Source organism: Struthio camelus, chromosome 5, assembly GCF_040807025.1.
Source record: "Struthio camelus isolate bStrCam1 chromosome 5, bStrCam1.hap1, whole genome shotgun sequence".
Taxonomy (NCBI): Eukaryota; Metazoa; Chordata; class Aves; order Struthioniformes; family Struthionidae; genus Struthio; species Struthio camelus.
Window position 1 is genome coordinate 41,590,867 of NC_090946.1, and position 18,901 is coordinate 41,609,767.

Genomic DNA, 18,901 nt, shown 5'->3' on the forward strand with positions numbered 1-18,901 from the left:
GAGCCAGCCTCACCACTGACAGCCTGGAAGCCGAGAGCTGGTGCCCCAAGGTGTCCTCCCATTCAAGTATTAAAATGCTTCTTAGAGAATTCTTAATTGGCCAGAAATAAGGCATGGGCAAAGTTCCCTAAATGAAGACATTCCCTAGCTGGCTAAAGCCCCTTCCCCTCCCCATCTATGGGCTGATCTTCCCATTTAACTTGAAGACAACACAAAAGTGATCAGAACTACCTTGGAAAAGCAGAGCAGCACCACGAGGGTGTGCAAAAAATGTCAGCAGTATAAAATGAGATCGACCTACCCACCAAGTTATGACTGTGGATGAACACTGCACAGAGGAGGATCTGTAGCTTTTAGAGAACCATCCCAATTCTTCTGCCCCTGCTAAGCAATATTCCATGCTGAAGGAACATGCTGGCAATTCTTTACTTATTTTTCCCTTCATTAGAATGCTGCGTTAGGATACAGAAATACTCATTGCCATAACTGTTAAAGAATAAAATTCAGTTTGGCCCCCCAAGGAGATGTTAACCTCAGTTCTGAGTAGTCTAACAAAAGTTTCCCAGGAAGGTCCAAGTAACCATTTTTCTCTAGCTACTATGCCAGTTGATTTTTTTTTGTACTAATCTATTTAAATGTGCTACGTGCAATTTTTTTTTTTAAATCAGATCAGCTAACCACAGTTACATGACTTTTTTTTTTTTTTAAGTGGAAATAAAAATTCTTGAGTCATAAGGCATAATTTCCTAAGAAATTATGTTTGCCAGTCACTCTTCTGGGACGTCTAAAAAGGTTGATGAGGAGTACTAAAACGTTTAAATGGTGACCCTAGTTCTCTAAAGTTCAGCAGCTAATGACAAGCAGGTGAAAGCTACTACCAACCTTTCAGGTATTCAAGATATCTTTGAAAGATGTTGGTGCTTTTCACCACAGCCATTCCTAATAAATTTATTTGTTTTGGGGAAGTTTCAGAGGAGGTGCAGAGGTCTGAATAACTACAGGCATTAAGTTATCAACACAGCTGCTCAGACATGCTAGCTGGGCAGTAAAGCGGAAACTTAACATTTAATTTTCAAACACGAATCTTTATGATAGCTAAAGTATAAGATATCATTCTTCAACAGCATCACATTGACGTGTGTTACCTTCAGAAAATTCACTTTAAAAGATGATCACATACCACAACAGTAAGTGGGTTACAGAATTTGACCTTGAACATCAATGGGGCAGCAGATAAATCTGTATTTATTGCTTGCTATTCCAAAATCATATAGCTTGACCCTCAAAGCTCAGTCTTACAACCAGACTACTGCCACATAACTGTCCACATGGAAGCTCTCAGCCCACAACAAACACATACACGGTGCAACTTTATTCAGCCCACAAAGAGAAAGGATTGCCAAACTAAATTAGGTAATGTTTGCTGCGTGCTATGGGCCTCTGTGGTAAAACAGAGCATTCACAGCACCACCCCATAAACCTGATTGAGACTCTGAGCCCCAAGGAAGAAAGGAAGAAAATTTTTAGCACTGCTAATGTGAAGGGTCAGCAAACTTATCTGACCCTGAATGCTACCCGGCCTAGACATGAAGCGTGGAGAATAAAATTTAGTCCTCAGCTAGATTCCTCAGCTCCTGCCTCTTGTTTTCAGCATTGCTTGTAAGCTCAGGTGTTTCAGAGACTATATGCAAGCTGATGCTGGTCAGATGAAAAGAAAGCCCATATTTTCAGGCTGTACCTGTTGGCTGCAAGCACTGTAATAAACTCCCAAGTAGATCATATAAGTTGTGGTTAGAGGCTGGAGAGCTTGCCAAGTTTCTGTCTGGGATATCTCCTGGAGGATTCTTTTCAGACCGGTCTCAAGAAAGGGCCGTAAGCTTGACACTTGATTCCATGTTACTGGCGGAGGAAGAATCTGTTTGTTATCTTCTGAGCCATTACTGAAACACAATGGGAGAATGGCACGGGATAACAATGACAATGTCTCGGAAGCAATCATCTCTCTAAACCATCGTTTATATTCTAGGAGAAAGAAGTAGCACTAATTCACAAAATAATAATTGAGAAATACTAGGCAGGAGAGGTGAAACATAGCAGAGGGGAAGGTAATAACAGGTATAGCTCATCCATGCACAGCTGACCTTACAGCTGGCTCTTTTAGCCAGCCAAACAGGACTACCTATTGTTTTAGCGACAATGTCCAGTTATGAATAGGTTCCCCTTGGGAGCTCAGTTATACGATGCATCCCCTAGAAGATGCTGATAGACATGGATCTTTTGCAAGTCACTTTGCTTCTTTCCCCTACAGACTGCTACACCATATCCAGGATAAATAAGGAAACAAAGCAGGACAGCTTCGCTCTGCTCTTTTTGGGGAGCCACACAAATGGCTTTCACATCAAGGAACACAGGATTGATGGAAACTTAGCAAGTTCTCTCCTATTCCAGGCGCATCAGCAAAGGAGCCCTTTCACAAATATAAAGGGGCTTTGTCTTTAAGGCGACACCAAACAAAGTAAACAAACAGCACCACCATCACACAAACAACCAAATTCTGCTTAATCTAGCTCCACAGATGTAGGCTCAGCTGTCTGAGGTTTTATGAAGGGGTAAGGACTGCTCTATTATCAACAGCCACAGTCTATTTCCCATGGGACAAAGGCATCACCTTTTTAACCTACAAATTTCGTGTGGCGGAAACATTTTTGGCACAGGTAACTTTCAAGCTGCCTTAGCAACATCCCCATCAATTAGTAGCAAAGGACAGTAAAACTGGCCCTCCCTGGAGAACCCTACACCACTCCTGAGAAACTGCTTCTGTTATGCACCACTTATGTCCAACAGCCTTAAACACTTACTGCTTAAAAAGTGAAGTGAGTAGAGATATTAACTCTGTTCTCAGCCTCTTAACATATCCCCTACCAATCATCTCTCCCTGCCACCTTCCCTCTCTCATATGCCATCTGTCTTTAGGCTAGTCTCTTTGCAGAGATTGATACAAATTCCTCACTCCACCTTTAGCATACTCTGAGTCACACAGCCCTGGGACAGGGATTTTGTTTGGTACACATAATACACAGGGGACAGGGGTACCCCTGCAAGGGCAGTCACTAAAGGGACTTTCAGTGTCTTTTTAGGTCAGAAGAGATTATCTGTTTCCTAAGTCTGTCAGCCCACAGGCAATTCTCAGACCCTTACAAAAGGAACAAACCTGCAGCCCACTTCTCTTAATACTGGCCCATCTTGGTCTCTGCAGAGACATTCTTTGCTCCAAGCCTTAGAGAGGGTTTTTTTTTCCCCGCCTCTGAAAGGGAAGGTGAAAGGAGCTTTTTAGTTCCTTTTAACAGAGTATTTGGTTAACACTGTCCTTCTGCTCCACAGCTGAATGCTTTACTCCTGCTATCAGACCAGACTACCAGGCATACAGCTCTCCATCAGCCTAGATACCACTTCTGACCTTGTGATAGCTATATATATATATATGTATAAAAACACACGCACACATATATATATGTGCATATGTGTGTGTACATATGTATAGGTATACACACATACACACCCTGGGAAGACACCCCACCATGCGAGGATTCATACATTGGATGGTTTACCATCCAAAATGGAGGAAAAGAGAAGCCACAGGCAGGCCTTCAAATTGCAGAGAGGGAAGACAGGACTCCAGCCTCTCTGATAAAGACTGTACTGGTGACAGAAAGAGAGGACCTACCTGCTCTGCTGGGCCTGCAGCTCCGTTGTGCAGCCTGCTGTTTGTGTCACATGTATCAGCAGAGTAACCACTGCTGTGGCTCGCTGGACAGACAGCTCAAGCATAGGGCTCTTCTCATGGTAAACGCCAAGCAACTCAGGCAGGGACTGCAGAATCCTCACCAGCACAGGGTAGAGATCTCTGCAGTACGGATAGCAGAGTGAACCACAATACCCCCACCCTCCCCCCCAAAAAACCCCCAAAATGAACAGACATGGAAAAAAGATGGAATGATGGTATCCTTTCTTTGCCAAATAACAGCTGAATGGGACCTACCTAATACTCTGCCTCCAAGCATTTTGAACTGGATAATCCCTTCGAAGAAAACTTTTATTTTATTCCTGTTTCCCTAGTTCTCAAATTCTTGCCCAAAGTAACCACAAGTTAGAACCATGCAAATTTAACTTCTTTTTCTCCTTAGCGTTATTTAGGATTTTAAAAAAAATATTACATATAATTTTTACTCTTTATTACTAACACCCCTTGACTGGGTTGAAGAACTCTTTACAGCAGTATTTTCAGAAATCCTCTCTTCTGAAATTTAGTACGGGCCTTCCTTTTACTTCTCTTCAGGTAACTCCATAGCTACCTTAAGGGTTCCAGGTCAGTGCAGATACAGGAAGAAGATTCAGCATCTGAGGTAGGTCAGACTTACCCCAGTGCTGACCTTGAAGGTCAAGGACGAGAGCTTTGATTTTGTACTGAACTGAAAGTCGATGCAGAAAGAGTCTGTCTGCTTCAACTTGCCCTACTTAGCATGCATGTTGGTGACTGCTCTCCAGACTGCCTTCAGGTCAGATTCAACCCTACATGTGCTGTAATCAGAGTGTCTTGAGGTCACACAAGCACAGGTTATTTGTGCTTCTAGGGGAAAAAAGACACAGCCCTAAAAAGCTAGGGTGATCTTCCTTAATACAGAGATGAAACAACAGAATACCAGCACTTAAACACAGCAGATAAAAGTATTCATGCTGAGTTCTTGTCTTTTTCTGCTTTTCTTTTAGGAACTGGGAGTTTTACTGCAGAAGGCTGAGGAAAGCGAGGTAAGACTCTCTGAAGGGAGTGGAGAGTGATCCTGGAGATCTCTGTATTACCCCTTGTAGAATAGGACGTCCATTTTCTCTATTGCACCCCCCCACACCCACCATCCTCATTTCTCCAGCTTTGTGCTGTACCTATAAAGGTCACAGGCCTGGCTATAGCCAGCAGCCACAGCCCACAGCCGGAAGGCTTCAGTGCTTAGCCTGATGGCTTCTTCCTTTGGCAGAAGCAGATCCAGCGGGTCTTCAGCTATAAATCGACTTAAACAACTCTTCATTTCAAATTTGTTGAGCTGTAGAACAAAAGCAACGAAACAAAACGACACAGAGATATGAAGCATCACTCCATGCCTCAGATCATTAGTCTCACACACCAAAAAAGCTGCAGTGTTCAGTTCAGCTTATTCTAAACTCCTCTGACGCTGCTCAAATCTGTCTTTAGCTTGTGTGAATGCTTAAGGTGAATGCTACAAAGGGTTAACAAATGGTCAATAGCTATTACGAAAGCGGCATTCCTGGAACGGATGCCTGGCGTTACCAAAATCCTTTCCTAACACAAATCAACTACATCTAAATCATTCCTGACAGTTATTTGTCTAGTCCACCTGCACTCCTGTTTTGAACGCTCTCTACAGCATTTAACTGATATTTTAAATATACACTTATCCTTCTTTAACTAGTCACAAGCAAAACTTTATTATTCAAGTTTATATGTAAAGATATATCTTATGAAAAACACTGTACGCAAAAATACTGAATGGATACTGATCTGCTTTTTAGGAGGTCGTACTAGATGGCTTTCAGCAATCCTCCAACCTAAATCCTTCTATAATTCTGTGTTTATTTTACAAAAAGGATACCTCTGACTATTAATGTTATATGATTATAGGTTTCTGATGCCTTGGAAATGTTCTGAGGTTATTTTAGTCTTGAACTAACCATGATGTGACTCATTTACAGTTCTCTAGAAATAATTTTTACCCTCCCCAACAACAGGATATTTATGGTTAACCATAAGAGAGAGAGCTTCTCTTTTCCCTCTCCCACACATGCAAAAGCTTATGTGCGCTCTGCCTAAGCAAATGAGTTGACAAAGTCCTTTTCACAACACATGGATGTTTTATAGATAGTTAAAAATCCAAACTCTTTAGAATCATCTTGTAGCGAAATCAATGCACAGCAGCAAGAAAGCAAAGGAACTGATGAATCAAGCTATGATTTTTGACACTCCTCCTACAGAACAGAGGGCAAAGTCTAATTTACTTCCAGAGGAGAAACTTTGTTAAGTAAAATAAATCTTAGAACATTCCCATATTGATGATTTCAATTTAGTTTTTGATTAGCTTTCAAACCCATGTTTAAGCGCCTGCCACAAGCTATGTCAGAGCACAACAGAACCAATGCGTGAATGGCAGGAACCTTGTATGCAGTTTTCGCACACCTTGTAAAAACTGGAGATAGAGAGTAAATAAAGTCTGAGATAGAGAGTAAAATTCAAAACATTTTTTTTGTAATGTCCCTAGAGCTCCTTACAGCCTTTAAATATCCTGCTATCCATTATCAGCACCTTTTTCTCTGTATTTTATAGCATGGATGGGTGTTCTCCTGCTGATGTTAGCAATTTCCTGGATGGCAATTTATTAGATGCTATTAACAATATAAAACTGAAAATCCTAAGAGATGCCCATGCACTGTATTGGGTGCTGCTATTGGTAGATATTATGCATGTATAGCACCAATGTGATGACCTATATGAGTGAATACAATTGTCTCTGAAGGGGAAAACCTGTCCAGAAGTGGATAAGAGAGGTTGGAAATACTGATAAGTGATCTCAGAGTTATTAAAACAAATTCATGACAGGAAAGTTCAACTAGGACTGTAAAATACAAAGACAAAACCGTACAACCCCTGGTTTAAAAAGTCCTAAGCTGCAGATCAGTGGAACATGGAAGAGTACAGAGCAGTTCACCTGAAAATATGTTCTAAACATCTACTATTTGCCAGTATCACTGAGCTGGGCCACACGGTGTTGTGCAACTGCATCACGTAGAACAAAAACACTGAAAAGCTTGAGCCAGCTCCTCTACTGGTACAGTGGCAGAAGGCAACATTACTCTGATACCATCAGCAATTCCTTCAAAACACACATATGCACCTTCCTGACAAAAGTTATTTTAGCTTCTTTACTCCACTTCCCATTCTGTCTTCCAAGTGATTTTTAAAGTTTGCCTGCAACTAGCAGAAGACAGCTATGGGATGCAGAGACTGTGGGGCTAGGACCTACACTATGCTCGAACTGTTTGCAAGCCTAGAGTCACAGAATAGATGAGGTTGGAACAGATCTCTGGAGATCATCTAGTCCCACTCCCCTGCTTCAGGCAGGGCCAAACTGAGCAGGTTGCTAAGGACCGTGTCCAGTTTGGTTATGAATATATTCAGGGATAGGAAGTCCACAACCTCCCTGTGCAACCTGTGATAGTTTTGACAGTAGAGGTTTTTTCTTATGCTCAAGTGGCATTTCCTGTATTTCAATTTGTGCCCATTGCTTCTTGTCCTTTCACTGGATCCCACTAGGAAGAGTCTGGCGCTGTCTTCTTTACTCCCTCCCCTCAGGTATTTTTATACACTGACAAGATTCTCCCCCGGGCTTTTTCTTCTCACAGCTAAATAATCCCAGCTCTCTCAGCCTTTCCTCATATGTCAGATGCTCCAATCAATTTTAGTGGCCCTATTGCTTCACTTCGCTCCAGAGTGGGATTGCAGTTGGAATCCTGACCAATCTCTCCCAGTCCCATGTGCATTGGGCATGTCTGAATCAAGCCCTTCAGCTCAGAATAACCTCCAGTTAATTCTGTATGTAGAAGGCAAGACACAGAACATGGGCCTTTGCCATCAGAAAAGCTCTTTCAAGAATCACTCACCAGCCGGGCCGTTGCATTTCGGCCTCCAGATGCCAACACCCTGATGAACTTCATAGCACCGGCACAAGGAACACCATGGACACTGGCGAGTAAACACCCTGGTTCAGCCACTCGGGGATCCCACTGTGTGGGGAGAAATTCCCTGACAATGGTCTCGATCAACCGAGGACAGTCAAGCAGCTGCAGAGGAACAGCAGGCAGCACAAATAACTACAGGGGAACAATACTGGCAGCAACACATGCAGAATATCAGCCTGTCTAATTCCCTTACCATACCTTCATCTGCTCCTCTCCTCCCTTTCTCAAACTTTTTTCCACCATTCCTGAGCTCCTGTACAATGGGAGATTTACCTGGCTGCATGCCTCAGAGGAGTGCCTTGCTATGTGGGTGAGGATATGCAGGATATCCAGGACTACTGTTGGAACAGGTCGTACCACCTCAAGGATGTATCTCAGCCGGTGCTGGATCCGCGTCTTCAAAAGTCCCTGGAAGAGAGGGGGGGGGAGGGGGAATTTCATTACGCTCCTAATGCTTGCTCCTTGCACTGCAGCTGCTAGGAGGCAAAAGCAGATTCAATTCTTCCGCAGAGAAAAGGTTTTTAAATCACCACTGGGGAAACAAAGAGACAAATTTCTGCTGATTTGCCAGCATGCAAGCAAACAAGCAGAAGTTACCTCAAGAGAGCAGGAACATCTGAACTTTTGTTCCAAATTAGACCGCTGGTAGGGTTTGGATACTTTTGTTTTTCAGAGGATGAAACCATGAGTAAGTGACAGGGAACAGGAAAATAATCTTTCTTATAAAGGACAATTAAAACCTAATGTTACTGGAAAAGGTACTCGGGCTCTTTTTTGACCTGCCTATCACTTCCACTAAATTCAGCACTCTTTCTCTAATGCTGACAGTACCTGCTACCTCAGAGAAAGCTGACAGAAACCAAGAACAGACACTTATTCCTATTTTGCAGTAGGAAAAGGGAGATGTAGAAAGATGATGTGATTTTTCCTGGCTCAGAGAACAGACGACCACGATCAGTGACAATACTACAAAACAAATTTAACCAACAGCGTTATGCATTCCTAGTTCTTAGAAAAGGCAACTCCACAGCACCTGGGTTCGGAGCGCAAATACTTTTTTAAAAAAGTTGCAGCAGGGTAACTTTGTAGTTCTAGGCCTGACTGAGTTCAGCTACTGGTTTAAATATTCCTTTTCTGACCGCCTGGAGTAATTGGGTTGTACCAGCCAATAAGCAGGTGTAAAATAGAAGCATACAAAAAATGGACAGCAGAGAATTTTATCCCGAATCTCTTCTGAGCTCAGGCTACTTGGAACAGGTTAAAATCCAGTATGCTGAACCACACAACCATCTCCAGAACCACAGATTGATTTCATCTCTTCTATCGATACCTCTGCTGTTACGTCTTTTAAAACACTGTCAGTGTCACTGAGTAGAACTGATCTGAAATCATGAAGCCACTAAATGAGACCAGATGCCCAGGTAAATTATTGCATCTGCCCAGTGAAGCTTATAACCAAGTGCCATTCAAATACAGGCTCAAGCAGTTCCGGGTAGGTGATGTGATCACAGACTTCTGTGCAGCAGGCAAAAGCAGTTGCCTCAGCACCACCTACAAGGTTGGGTTTGAGAGGACAAAGATGACTACGTTCAGTTCTCATATCAGGAATGTGGAATTAGACTTAAATATATGAGGAATTCCTACTAAAGGTTATAATTTTTTTATCTTAATGATGTAAACATGAAGAATGCAAATATGAAGGGGGAAAGTAGCTACTTTATGCCAAATAGAAAAGGGAACATCAGTGTGCAAGTCTAACTAGTTCAGAGCTATCCAGGCTTAATGGTCATGTCTAAACTTTGCAATAATGCATACAGACACTTTAATAGTGACTGAAGTATTTTCACTTGGAATTCAAGGAAAGTGAGCTTGAAAACCACGTCTTATATGCACTGTTTCAGCAAATCTGGAACAAAAAAAAAAAAAGTGTATCTGCATATATATGTGTCTACATCTATCTCAAGGTCATCTGTACGCTTGTTGCTGATTTCCCCAAAGGAAATTAGAGATGGTTAGTGATACCGAAGCCACAGGTCAAATCTCAACATTTTCAGAGGTCAATAAAATTACCCTTCTGGTAATAGATGACAGCAACATAATAACCGACAGTGAGGGAAGAGTTCTAATGCTTGTTCAGAATGCTCCAATAATGTCCACAGGAAGGTACAAATTTCAACAGCACACACAGCCATTGTGCAGAGCGTATTTTCCTAACAAGATTTCAGGCCTTGCTCTGCACTTACTTTTACAACATCATATCGGGCCACATCTGGATCTGGCTTGTTTTCATCTTTTAATTTTTTGTCTTGAGACTTCTCAGTTCCAGTTAGTTCATCCTCTTCATCTTCTTCTTCCTCCTCATTGTTGGGGACAAAGGGGAATGCAGCCATTCCTTGATACCATGAGAAAGTCCAATCAAGATATTTCTGTAAGGAGAGGAGCATGTAAAATAAAATTTTCACAAAGAAATTATGGAAGAGAAAAATTTTTCAAGAATACTTTTGACTACAGAATGCTTTACTGATTCCCACCTCCCTCCAGGAAAACAGAACACAATACATGGTATTCTAAACGCGTACAAGTAAGAGGCAATGGTTTTTCAGGGAAGTTATTTTAACCTACGACCCACAGACACTTGGGAACCCATGAAAAGCAATTAAGAAAAGTAATTCTATTGTGAGGTGAATTAAATTCACCAGACAGGGAACAGACATGCATCTTATCTGGAAAATGTTTAAGATAAAAATTAAAAAAAAAAAAGAACTCAAGGGCTCTAGAGGTTAAACTCTACATTCATTAGCCTTGTTCCTGTGTCTGGCCCTGTGCAGAACTTGCATGGGTCACAAATAATGAAGAATGGTCATGTTAAATTTCTTATGTTAAAACAAACACTAGCCAATGTATTTATTCACACTTCTCAGCCTTTTTTTCTTCCTCCAACTTCCCTCAGCTTCAGAAAAAAAAAACAAACAAAAAAACCCCAAAATTTTTTTGTTCAGAGTCCATGACATTTTCAAAAACTCTCAAGTTCTAGGGCAGCACTGCAATAAATTAGCTTTCAACTCTGAAGAGAAGGGATTGTGACTAAACCAGACCTATACTTTCCCCACAATGTTTTAGAACATGAAAACTAATTTGTTTATTAACTTTAATCCAATGCTTGTGCTACTTAATAGCTGCTTTAAATTTCCTGATCTGATAATCAGAAATAATCACCCTATTATTCAGAAAAAAAGTGGTAGACTTCAGCTAAAGTTTGAGATTTTCTTGAAACAAATGAAAGATGCCAAGTAGTTGCAAGTTACCAGACATGAAAAAAATTAAAGTTGAAAAGCAAATGAATGGTATAGTCGGAAGAGGCTGGACATAAGGGGATGGAGCTAGGAGTCCATCTAAAATACTGAGTTTAGAACTACAGTCTTCATTCCACTAATGGAGGAAAAAGTCAAGACAGTATCCAGGTCTTCAGAGGAAATAAAACCAGAAAGGTACTTCCCATAGCCATTGACCACTGAAGGAAAAATTTAGGCAACATTTTTCATGTGCTGATCTTCTGTGTATACAGAAGGGATAAACACCGTTTGTCTTACAAAACCCAGCGTAAGAATGTCAACTTCCAACCCTGCCCCTTCCTCACAGATAGATACCTTCTGAAACTCAACGGCATGAGAGTATAGGAAGGACTCTTCCAAATGATGAAATACGCTGACACAGCACTTAGTGCTGCTTTTGGCATACAGAGTCAGCAATCCCTTCTTACATAAGGCACTGCACCACAAGTCTTGAGCTAAGAATACACAGAGCACTGCAGACAGATGCAAATTAAAGTAACATCAGAAGGGAAAAAAGGCATGTTAAAGGCAGTGTTCTCTGGGAGAACACTACTAGGCATGTCGCTTAGAAAAGGAGTAAGATGCGGGAGAAGCTTCCCAATCCTTTATTTCCCTTGCCTCCTCACTAAGGATAGTACTGGTGGCCTGGGAGAAGTTGCAGGAAACTTCTTGAAATCTGCCCACTCTCTCCCCCAGTAGCAGTCTCTTTGTAGCCTGACACACGAGCAGCTCTCATGGAAGGAATTTCAAACACAGGCCACAGCTTGCTTTGCCCATAGTGGTCTGCTTCTGCCCAACCAGGAAGACACACAAATCTTGCTGCTCAAGGTTATTCAGTATCTCTGAATACCCAAAAGAAGCTTCAGCCTTTTGACAGGTGAAAAAGCACCAAGGAGAAAACAGATATGTGAGAAGGGAAAGTGAGTATTTATTAATGTAACAAAAAGCATGCAAGAACAATAGGAAATGGACAATGAGAGGAAGAGAGAATCAGGCATGACAGGAAACAGGAAGACTATTTAGTCACTATCTGTTCAGAAGCAGGAAAATTGCAAAGCAAGAAGCCAACAGCATAAAAAGCCATATTGAAAGAACTAAATACTACACTTATATTCATAGTGACATGATATTGATCATAAAGAACTCTGACGGAAGAGAACCTCAGCAGCCGGCGCTGAATTTGAACTTGGGGAGAGCTAATTCAAACAGGAGAACAGAAGTCTGAATCTCTCCGACTAAGATAACACATGCCTTTGTCCCAAAGTGCAGCAATAGCGTTCTGTTGACCACTAAGCTAACCTGTCCAGCAAGCTTCCTTTGAGCTACTTATCTCATCTTTTCCTTCTGATTCTGGTAACCAGCTCAGTATGAAATCAACACGGGCACTTAATGATTCTCTTACCTCATCATCCAGTGACACCAGCAGAGCTCGGAGAGCAGCAACAGATGCTGCCATGACATTATCCACTGCATCGTCCAGGGAGAAGCGCAGCAAGAAGAGAAACCCAGCATCAAGGAGCAGACGCAGAACACTGCCCTTCAAGGAGGAAGTGAACTCCCCAGCCCTGGACTGAAACATAGGCCATACAGAGCCAGCGTTACAGCTGTCTCCTCTCAACCAGGTACATATCAACATTCTGTGTACTGGTCACTTCCCATTTCAATTGTAAAAGCAGCTAAACTGTGTACTGTCAGCATAACAGGCTGCTCTGCCAGGTAAAAGCTGTTCCCCAAGGAGACTGCAACATTACCTATGGGTGCAGGACACTTTTGAATCATTCAGTCACAAGCAGTGATATGAAAGGGCAAAATAAATGCTTATGATCTCAGAGGCCCTGGAAGACCTACAGTTGCAAGTAATGCAGTAAAACCCGCTTAGATACCATAAAACTGAGCACCTGAGCCACATTCTGAACACCTGCTGTTTTCATTGCACTTAGTCTTCCACACTAGATCTTTGATCACTGACTGATCCAGACTACCCACATTCCAGGGCTGCCCCACATGGCAGGCATCACAAATTGCTGAGCACTCAAATGTGTATGCCAGAAGAGATAGACTTTAAGGAACATTATCTACTACTGCACGGCCCTTGTTTCTGCGTTATGTGCTTCCTCTTCTTCTCTACATAGAGAGAGAGCGCGAGCGCGAGAGAGAGTCGTGTACACGTGTACATGCCCCAAGAGCAGTTACAATGCGCAGTCTTGAACCCACCAGAACACTCACCCTGCTTTACATGCTATAAACATCTCTCTACATTTACAATTCTGTGACTCCAGGGAAACCCAGGAAAAAAGAAAGTTTTAAAATAACTTCATATTCCAATGATATTTCAGCAACTTGCTTCCATAATTCACACCTGGTTTAGGGGACGAAAGTTTCTTTTTTGCTTAGATCAATCAAGCTCTGACTAATCCACAACCATCCCACTATAGTAATAATCATAATAATCACTTTTCCACTAATTTGGAGAGGGAATATGGGGATAATAGCTATTTCCTATACAAGGGGAATAAGAAAATTATTAATTTCCTCTTCTCATCGTTCTAGAAGAAGACTCAACTCCAGTTCCTTATTGCAGGAGATGTTTCTTTCTAAAATTGGGACCTAACTTCTGACTTTACCCCATTCTGCCCCATCTTTCCTCTCAAGATCACTGTTTCTCCTTCTCTGCTTCCCTTCGTGTTAGAGGGAAGGTTTGCACTTTGCCTGAGAGCTAGGTGGAAAGGTGCATAGGTGGAGATAAATATTCGTTTTGCTTTACGGTGTTGGCACTTTGCTATAAGAGTAGGCTGGTTCATTCTCAACCTCCTACAGAACAAGCACAAGCTTCAAGTCATGAAGCTGGCTCAGGCAACAGGAGTGGAAGGGTCATTGCCAAGGATACGTTTGCAACAAAAGTAACCAAAAAAAAAGTTGTAATAACTTGTGTTCAGAGAAATAATGAAATGAAAGCTGCAGCACTGCAGCTGAACAACATTTGGAAACATATGCTTCCAAAAAAACAGACTCTCTGAAAAAAAAAAAAAAAAAAAGTCCCAACACTGTTACCTTTCTAATAGTGAAGAGACTGTAAAAAGAATGCCTCCTAGTGATTTTGCTCACATTGACTGAATAGTCAAAAGCAAATAACTAGTACCAGAGAACGTGAGCCCTAATCCAACAGGAGCTTGAATTATGGGGAGGAATTCCACAGAAAGTCACTTACCTTTTGAACGATACGACCCAAAACCTGTAGAGCCAGGGTCCTCTGTTGAATAACTTGGCTGCGAGACAAATGAAAGAGTTCTTGGAGAGAATAACCAGCCCTCTAAATGGAGAGGGAAGAAAAATAAATACCAGAAGACCAACAGAAAAGAGCTATAGACAAAAACAGGCCCCTTAAAATAAGACCAGCTGTAAAAAACTGCATAACAGGAGAAACTGCAATGCAATGTTGTTTGCTGCTTTGTGTCAATTGCCAGATTGTAGTTAGCAATTTGACAGGAGAAAACTGAACTTAAGAAAAGGAGGCACATGCATCTTCTTCCAACACCACAGATCCTGAATGGCATTGAAAACAAAAAGCAGTAATGGAGTTTTCTGAAAGCAGACAAAGCAGTTAATGCATGCAGACCCACTTCTCTCCAGCAGCCTGTTTGAAAAGGAAATCATCTGTCCACACTTTCCTAAAGTTTCTGTCACTAAAAAGCTTTTTTACACAAAAGGGATCTGATAAATGGAACACAGAAAACTGTGTACTCTTTGCTTTCTGTTTTATTACACCTACCTCTGCCTCCTCTCCATGGTGATGCAGGCCTAAATGAGTAGGTAAATCAGCATCTGCAGGAATCAATTCTCCCTTCAAACTGAATCGAGCTTGCATTCCCTACAATAAAGGGGTGGAAGGAGAGAAAGTTTACTTCTTTTGCCTTCTGCTCCATCCAACGCTTAAAATAACACTTCTTAAATCAACTGCTGGAAGCTGGCAGCTCAAAAATTCCTCAAAATCTTTTAGGATATGCTCTCAATTTTTTTCTCCTTAGCTTTCAGACCTGTTACTCACAGATTACGGTTGCCAGACTCTCACTTCCTAGCACTCTTGAGCACTAGAGACAGGACTGACCGTGGCCCATCCCGTGGAAAAGACTATGGGATCTCTCAGCCTGACGAAGTCTTACAGGCTGAGGAACCAGAAGACTTGTTTATGAGGCCTTCAAAATTTACTGCTGAGAAAGATGAACCACATCCCACGAACAACCTGAAAAAAATCAATTTCTGCTTTCAAACCTTTCTGGTTTTCTTCTGCCGGGGTGGAGGCAAATCTCTCATCCATTCCAACTTCTCGAACTCCACATTATCCATGTGGATCCATTCCTTCTTGGGCTTCACAGGCAGATCGCCTTCTTTGGGAAAGAAAAAAAACGTGGCCTTACCTTCCAAGGCAGAAACTAAGAAAATACTGTTTCCCCCTCTGACAACCTACTTGGCTTCAAGACGGCATCAAATACAGGATTCATGTAAAGAAAGAAGAAAACAACTTTGAAACTGCTGGTTGGCTGACGCATAAACATCAAAGATTTAAAGCTGTTTTAATCTTTCACGAGAGCTAGAAGAGGAAGTAAACAGCACTAATGAAATTCACAGACAAGTCTAATTTGGGAGAAGTTGAACAGAAGTTAGGAGACAAATAAGGCAGAGATCAGAACCTGGGCAGAAAATTAATATTAGCCCTACTTTTGGGAAAGGCAAACTAATATCATCAAAGCAAGAGGAAGGAAAGGAAGAAGGGAGCATGTGTGTACGTGTGAAACAATTCAAAAGAAGCAGCAATGCACAGAGATCAGAGCAAGTTATTGGCCTGGAATTAAGTACGGTTTTAAAGATGCTAGTACAATTTCAATCTAGATACATTGAAGAAAGTGGCAATACTACTGCTCAGGCTTCCATGGCACTTGCATTATTTTCCCTTGTTACAGGTCCCTCTAAAGGTTTGAGGAGATCGACTTACAAGGAAAAGATCAAAACAGCTAAAAATACACACAGCTAGCCTGAGAAAAAGCTCTGTGGGGAAGCTCAACAGTTGAGCAAGAATTTGAAAGGTGCAAGCACTAAGGGAAGAGATATGCTCAATGAGCATAACAGAAAGAGCTCTGACTAGAAGAATTTGAGAAACGAGACATTTATGACTGACATCATGAGACATGCTCTAGGAAAGAGATAGATCAGCTTGTGGAAGAATCTCACAAGAGAAGGGCAAGTTGAGACTTAACTGGAAGCTACCTAAACAGTAGCAAAGGTGAAGCTTTGCTAGTAGGAAACTATCCCATACTGGCTTGAGAAGAGATGAGAAGTCTTAGCTATTTCAAGAGAAATCACACATACGGACAGGAACAGGCACTGTGATCGGCAGACTGAGGGCATGAAAAGCAACACCCTCACTCCCACTGGAGCAAAACAAGCTCAGAATTCCTTTGCACTGCAGCTCTTAATCCTAGTGCTCTAGTCTTCTCTTGCAAGAAACAATGAACCCCATAGAGGTGCTCTTCGTTCATCAGATCTTTTCCCGCAGATAATGGCCTGCAACTCAACCTTTTACTTTCCTCCAATTAGCAGATAAATTTTCAGGAAGAGCACTCATTACACGTAGGATGCAGCTTCACCCTTATGATCAATGTGGCATTGAGTCAGGCAAGGAACCAAGCACAGAGTTATCTTCCCCTGCCAGAAAGCTGTTCCACAGAATTTCAGCCAAAGGCTTAGCACATGTTTTAATTGAAGAGAAGACAAAAAGCATCTGAAACGTAAGGAAGTGGAATGTTTGTGGGTGGTGGGTGCAAAACCACAGGAAATCAAATTTTGTAATTCAACAAATTGTTTGTTCCTTCTCCATTAATCATTAAATTGATAGGGTTGAGTTAATCATTCTATGAATAGGATTACGCATATTACCATCAGCCCCTAGCATTATGATCTTGTCAACAAGAAAAGACAGATACATGTTCCAAGGCACCAGCAGATTGTTCAGTTGCTGAGAAATCCCTTTACAGAAAGGCAAGCTGGCAGTCAGCAACATTTGTCCTGAACTTTTCCAGACTTGCATTATATTAAAGGCTACCAACTAACCTCTTTCCTCTCTGCTCTGCTTTCCCTTTTGTCCCAGTGCCAAGATTTACTTTTCCATTTGATAAGATTACAGTTCCTGGACAAAGGCTTCAGTATCTTGTTTATTAGAAACAGCAGTCTTTTATCTCATTAGAGAGGCAGGTTTGACTTTTGAGCAATCTTGTTCCTTTATGTCATCATCCTCTCCCTTGGGAGATTCAGAACAACCATTTCTGCTGGGTTATTCACGATGAGTTTACTCCCGAGCACTAACAGATGCAAAATCCCAACACTAAGTGGTAATGTAAAATTAATATTTTACCTCTCCTGCTGCCCAAGATGGGCTGCAGGCATAAACTCAGGTGCTGGGAAGGCTTTCCTTGGTTTTGTAGCTGTGTTTCACCTCATTCTTTCTTCGCGATTTGAAATCTCCTGGGAAAATTCCCCTTTTCCTCTCCTGTGCAGTCTTCCATGGGAAGTAAAAGATGTTGTCAGCACACGGCACTCTGAACACTGAGCTACTCCCAAGAGCACCACTACAATCTTGTTCAGTCTTTACAGGCCTAACAACCCACTTCTACCACTCCCAGGTGAGCAAAAGAACGTCACTTAATTTAGTGCTACTTGCGCACTCAATTGTTCTGGAACTAAAAGACAGTCCTTTTGATTAAGATGGATTCAGGGAAAAGTAAAACTTAGGGAGAAACAGTAAAACAACTGTTGAGTGAGGTGTTTTCTTCAAATTTTCCTTCCCCTGCCTGTGTATGCACACACATATACAAATACATACATACATGTTTATACACACATATATACACGCTCACCCAACCTTCTTATCAAGGAAGTGGTAAATGGTTGTTATCTCTCACAAACACCAAGCTGAAATTCAGGAGTGATTCAGAGGCCTCTTTAGTCAGCCTGCATGGTGCACTGGGACAAAAAGACTGCATCAGAAATGAGGATCAAGAGATGAAGACAGCCAGAGAGCAACATGAAAATGCAGGAGAAGCACGCTACTGAGAGAGATACATGTTACAGAAACAGAAGAAAGCGTGGGGGAAAATGAGAATGGGAACCTACCATCATGACAAAGAAAAAGATACGGCTGAAAAGAAAAATGCAGGGAAGAAAGCAACAATGAGAGCAGAAGCTTAAGGAGAAAGTAATTCTGTTCTCTGAGAAACTGCCCTGAGGAGGTAAAGGTTGCTCTAGCTGCCTGGGATAAAGCAGCTTTCTCCTGTGAGCAAAAAAAAAAAAAGCAGGACCAGCACAGGCAGCATCAGTGGCGACTTCCTTAGCATGACTGGAACAAGGGGACAGCTGGCAATTATACGTAGTTAATTAAGCGAGAGGGAAACCTGCCCAAAAATAACTGAGCAAACACTCAAGTCACTTAAAAGGGGGAATAGGAGATGCAAATAATATGCAGAGACATACAGGCAGGCAATCTCAATGGATCCAGTAACCATATGACTGTTCTGACCTTTACTTTTCTGAGGAGACCAAGATCCCTCTTTTGTACTGGTGATACTGATAACTTTGCCTTCTACTTGGAAAGAGGCCAAACCAAATTTTATGAACTGTGAAGACCAATTCTTCCCAGCTCCTCCTAAAGGAGTGCGGAATTACTCCTGCTATTGGCTTGCCTATTTCAATTCCCCAAGGAACGGGCAGCAAAAGGA

General features: G+C 41.8%; 1 protein-coding gene across 6 annotated transcripts in view; it reads right to left on the reverse strand.

The window, feature by feature from the left end:
• The window catches only part of RPAP1 (RNA polymerase II associated protein 1), a 43,219-nt gene that overhangs the window by 10,680 nt on the left and 13,638 nt on the right, over window positions 1-18,901 (reverse strand). For all 6 annotated transcript variants that reach the window (XM_068945939.1, XM_068945936.1, XM_068945938.1 and 3 more), the window contains 10 exons: window positions 15,405-15,520; window positions 14,905-15,003; window positions 14,344-14,445; window positions 12,538-12,705; window positions 10,047-10,229; window positions 8,077-8,211; window positions 7,726-7,905; window positions 4,939-5,096; window positions 3,725-3,904; window positions 1,739-1,940 (listed from right to left, as the gene is read on the reverse strand). In XM_068945939.1, coding sequence (XP_068802040.1) covers window positions 1,739-1,940; window positions 3,725-3,904; window positions 4,939-5,096; window positions 7,726-7,905; window positions 8,077-8,211; window positions 10,047-10,229; window positions 12,538-12,705; window positions 14,344-14,445; window positions 14,905-15,003; window positions 15,405-15,520 — 1,523 coding nt within the window. The remainder of the gene's footprint in view (window positions 1-1,738; window positions 1,941-3,724; window positions 3,905-4,938; window positions 5,097-7,725; window positions 7,906-8,076; window positions 8,212-10,046; window positions 10,230-12,537; window positions 12,706-14,343; window positions 14,446-14,904; window positions 15,004-15,404; window positions 15,521-18,901) is intronic.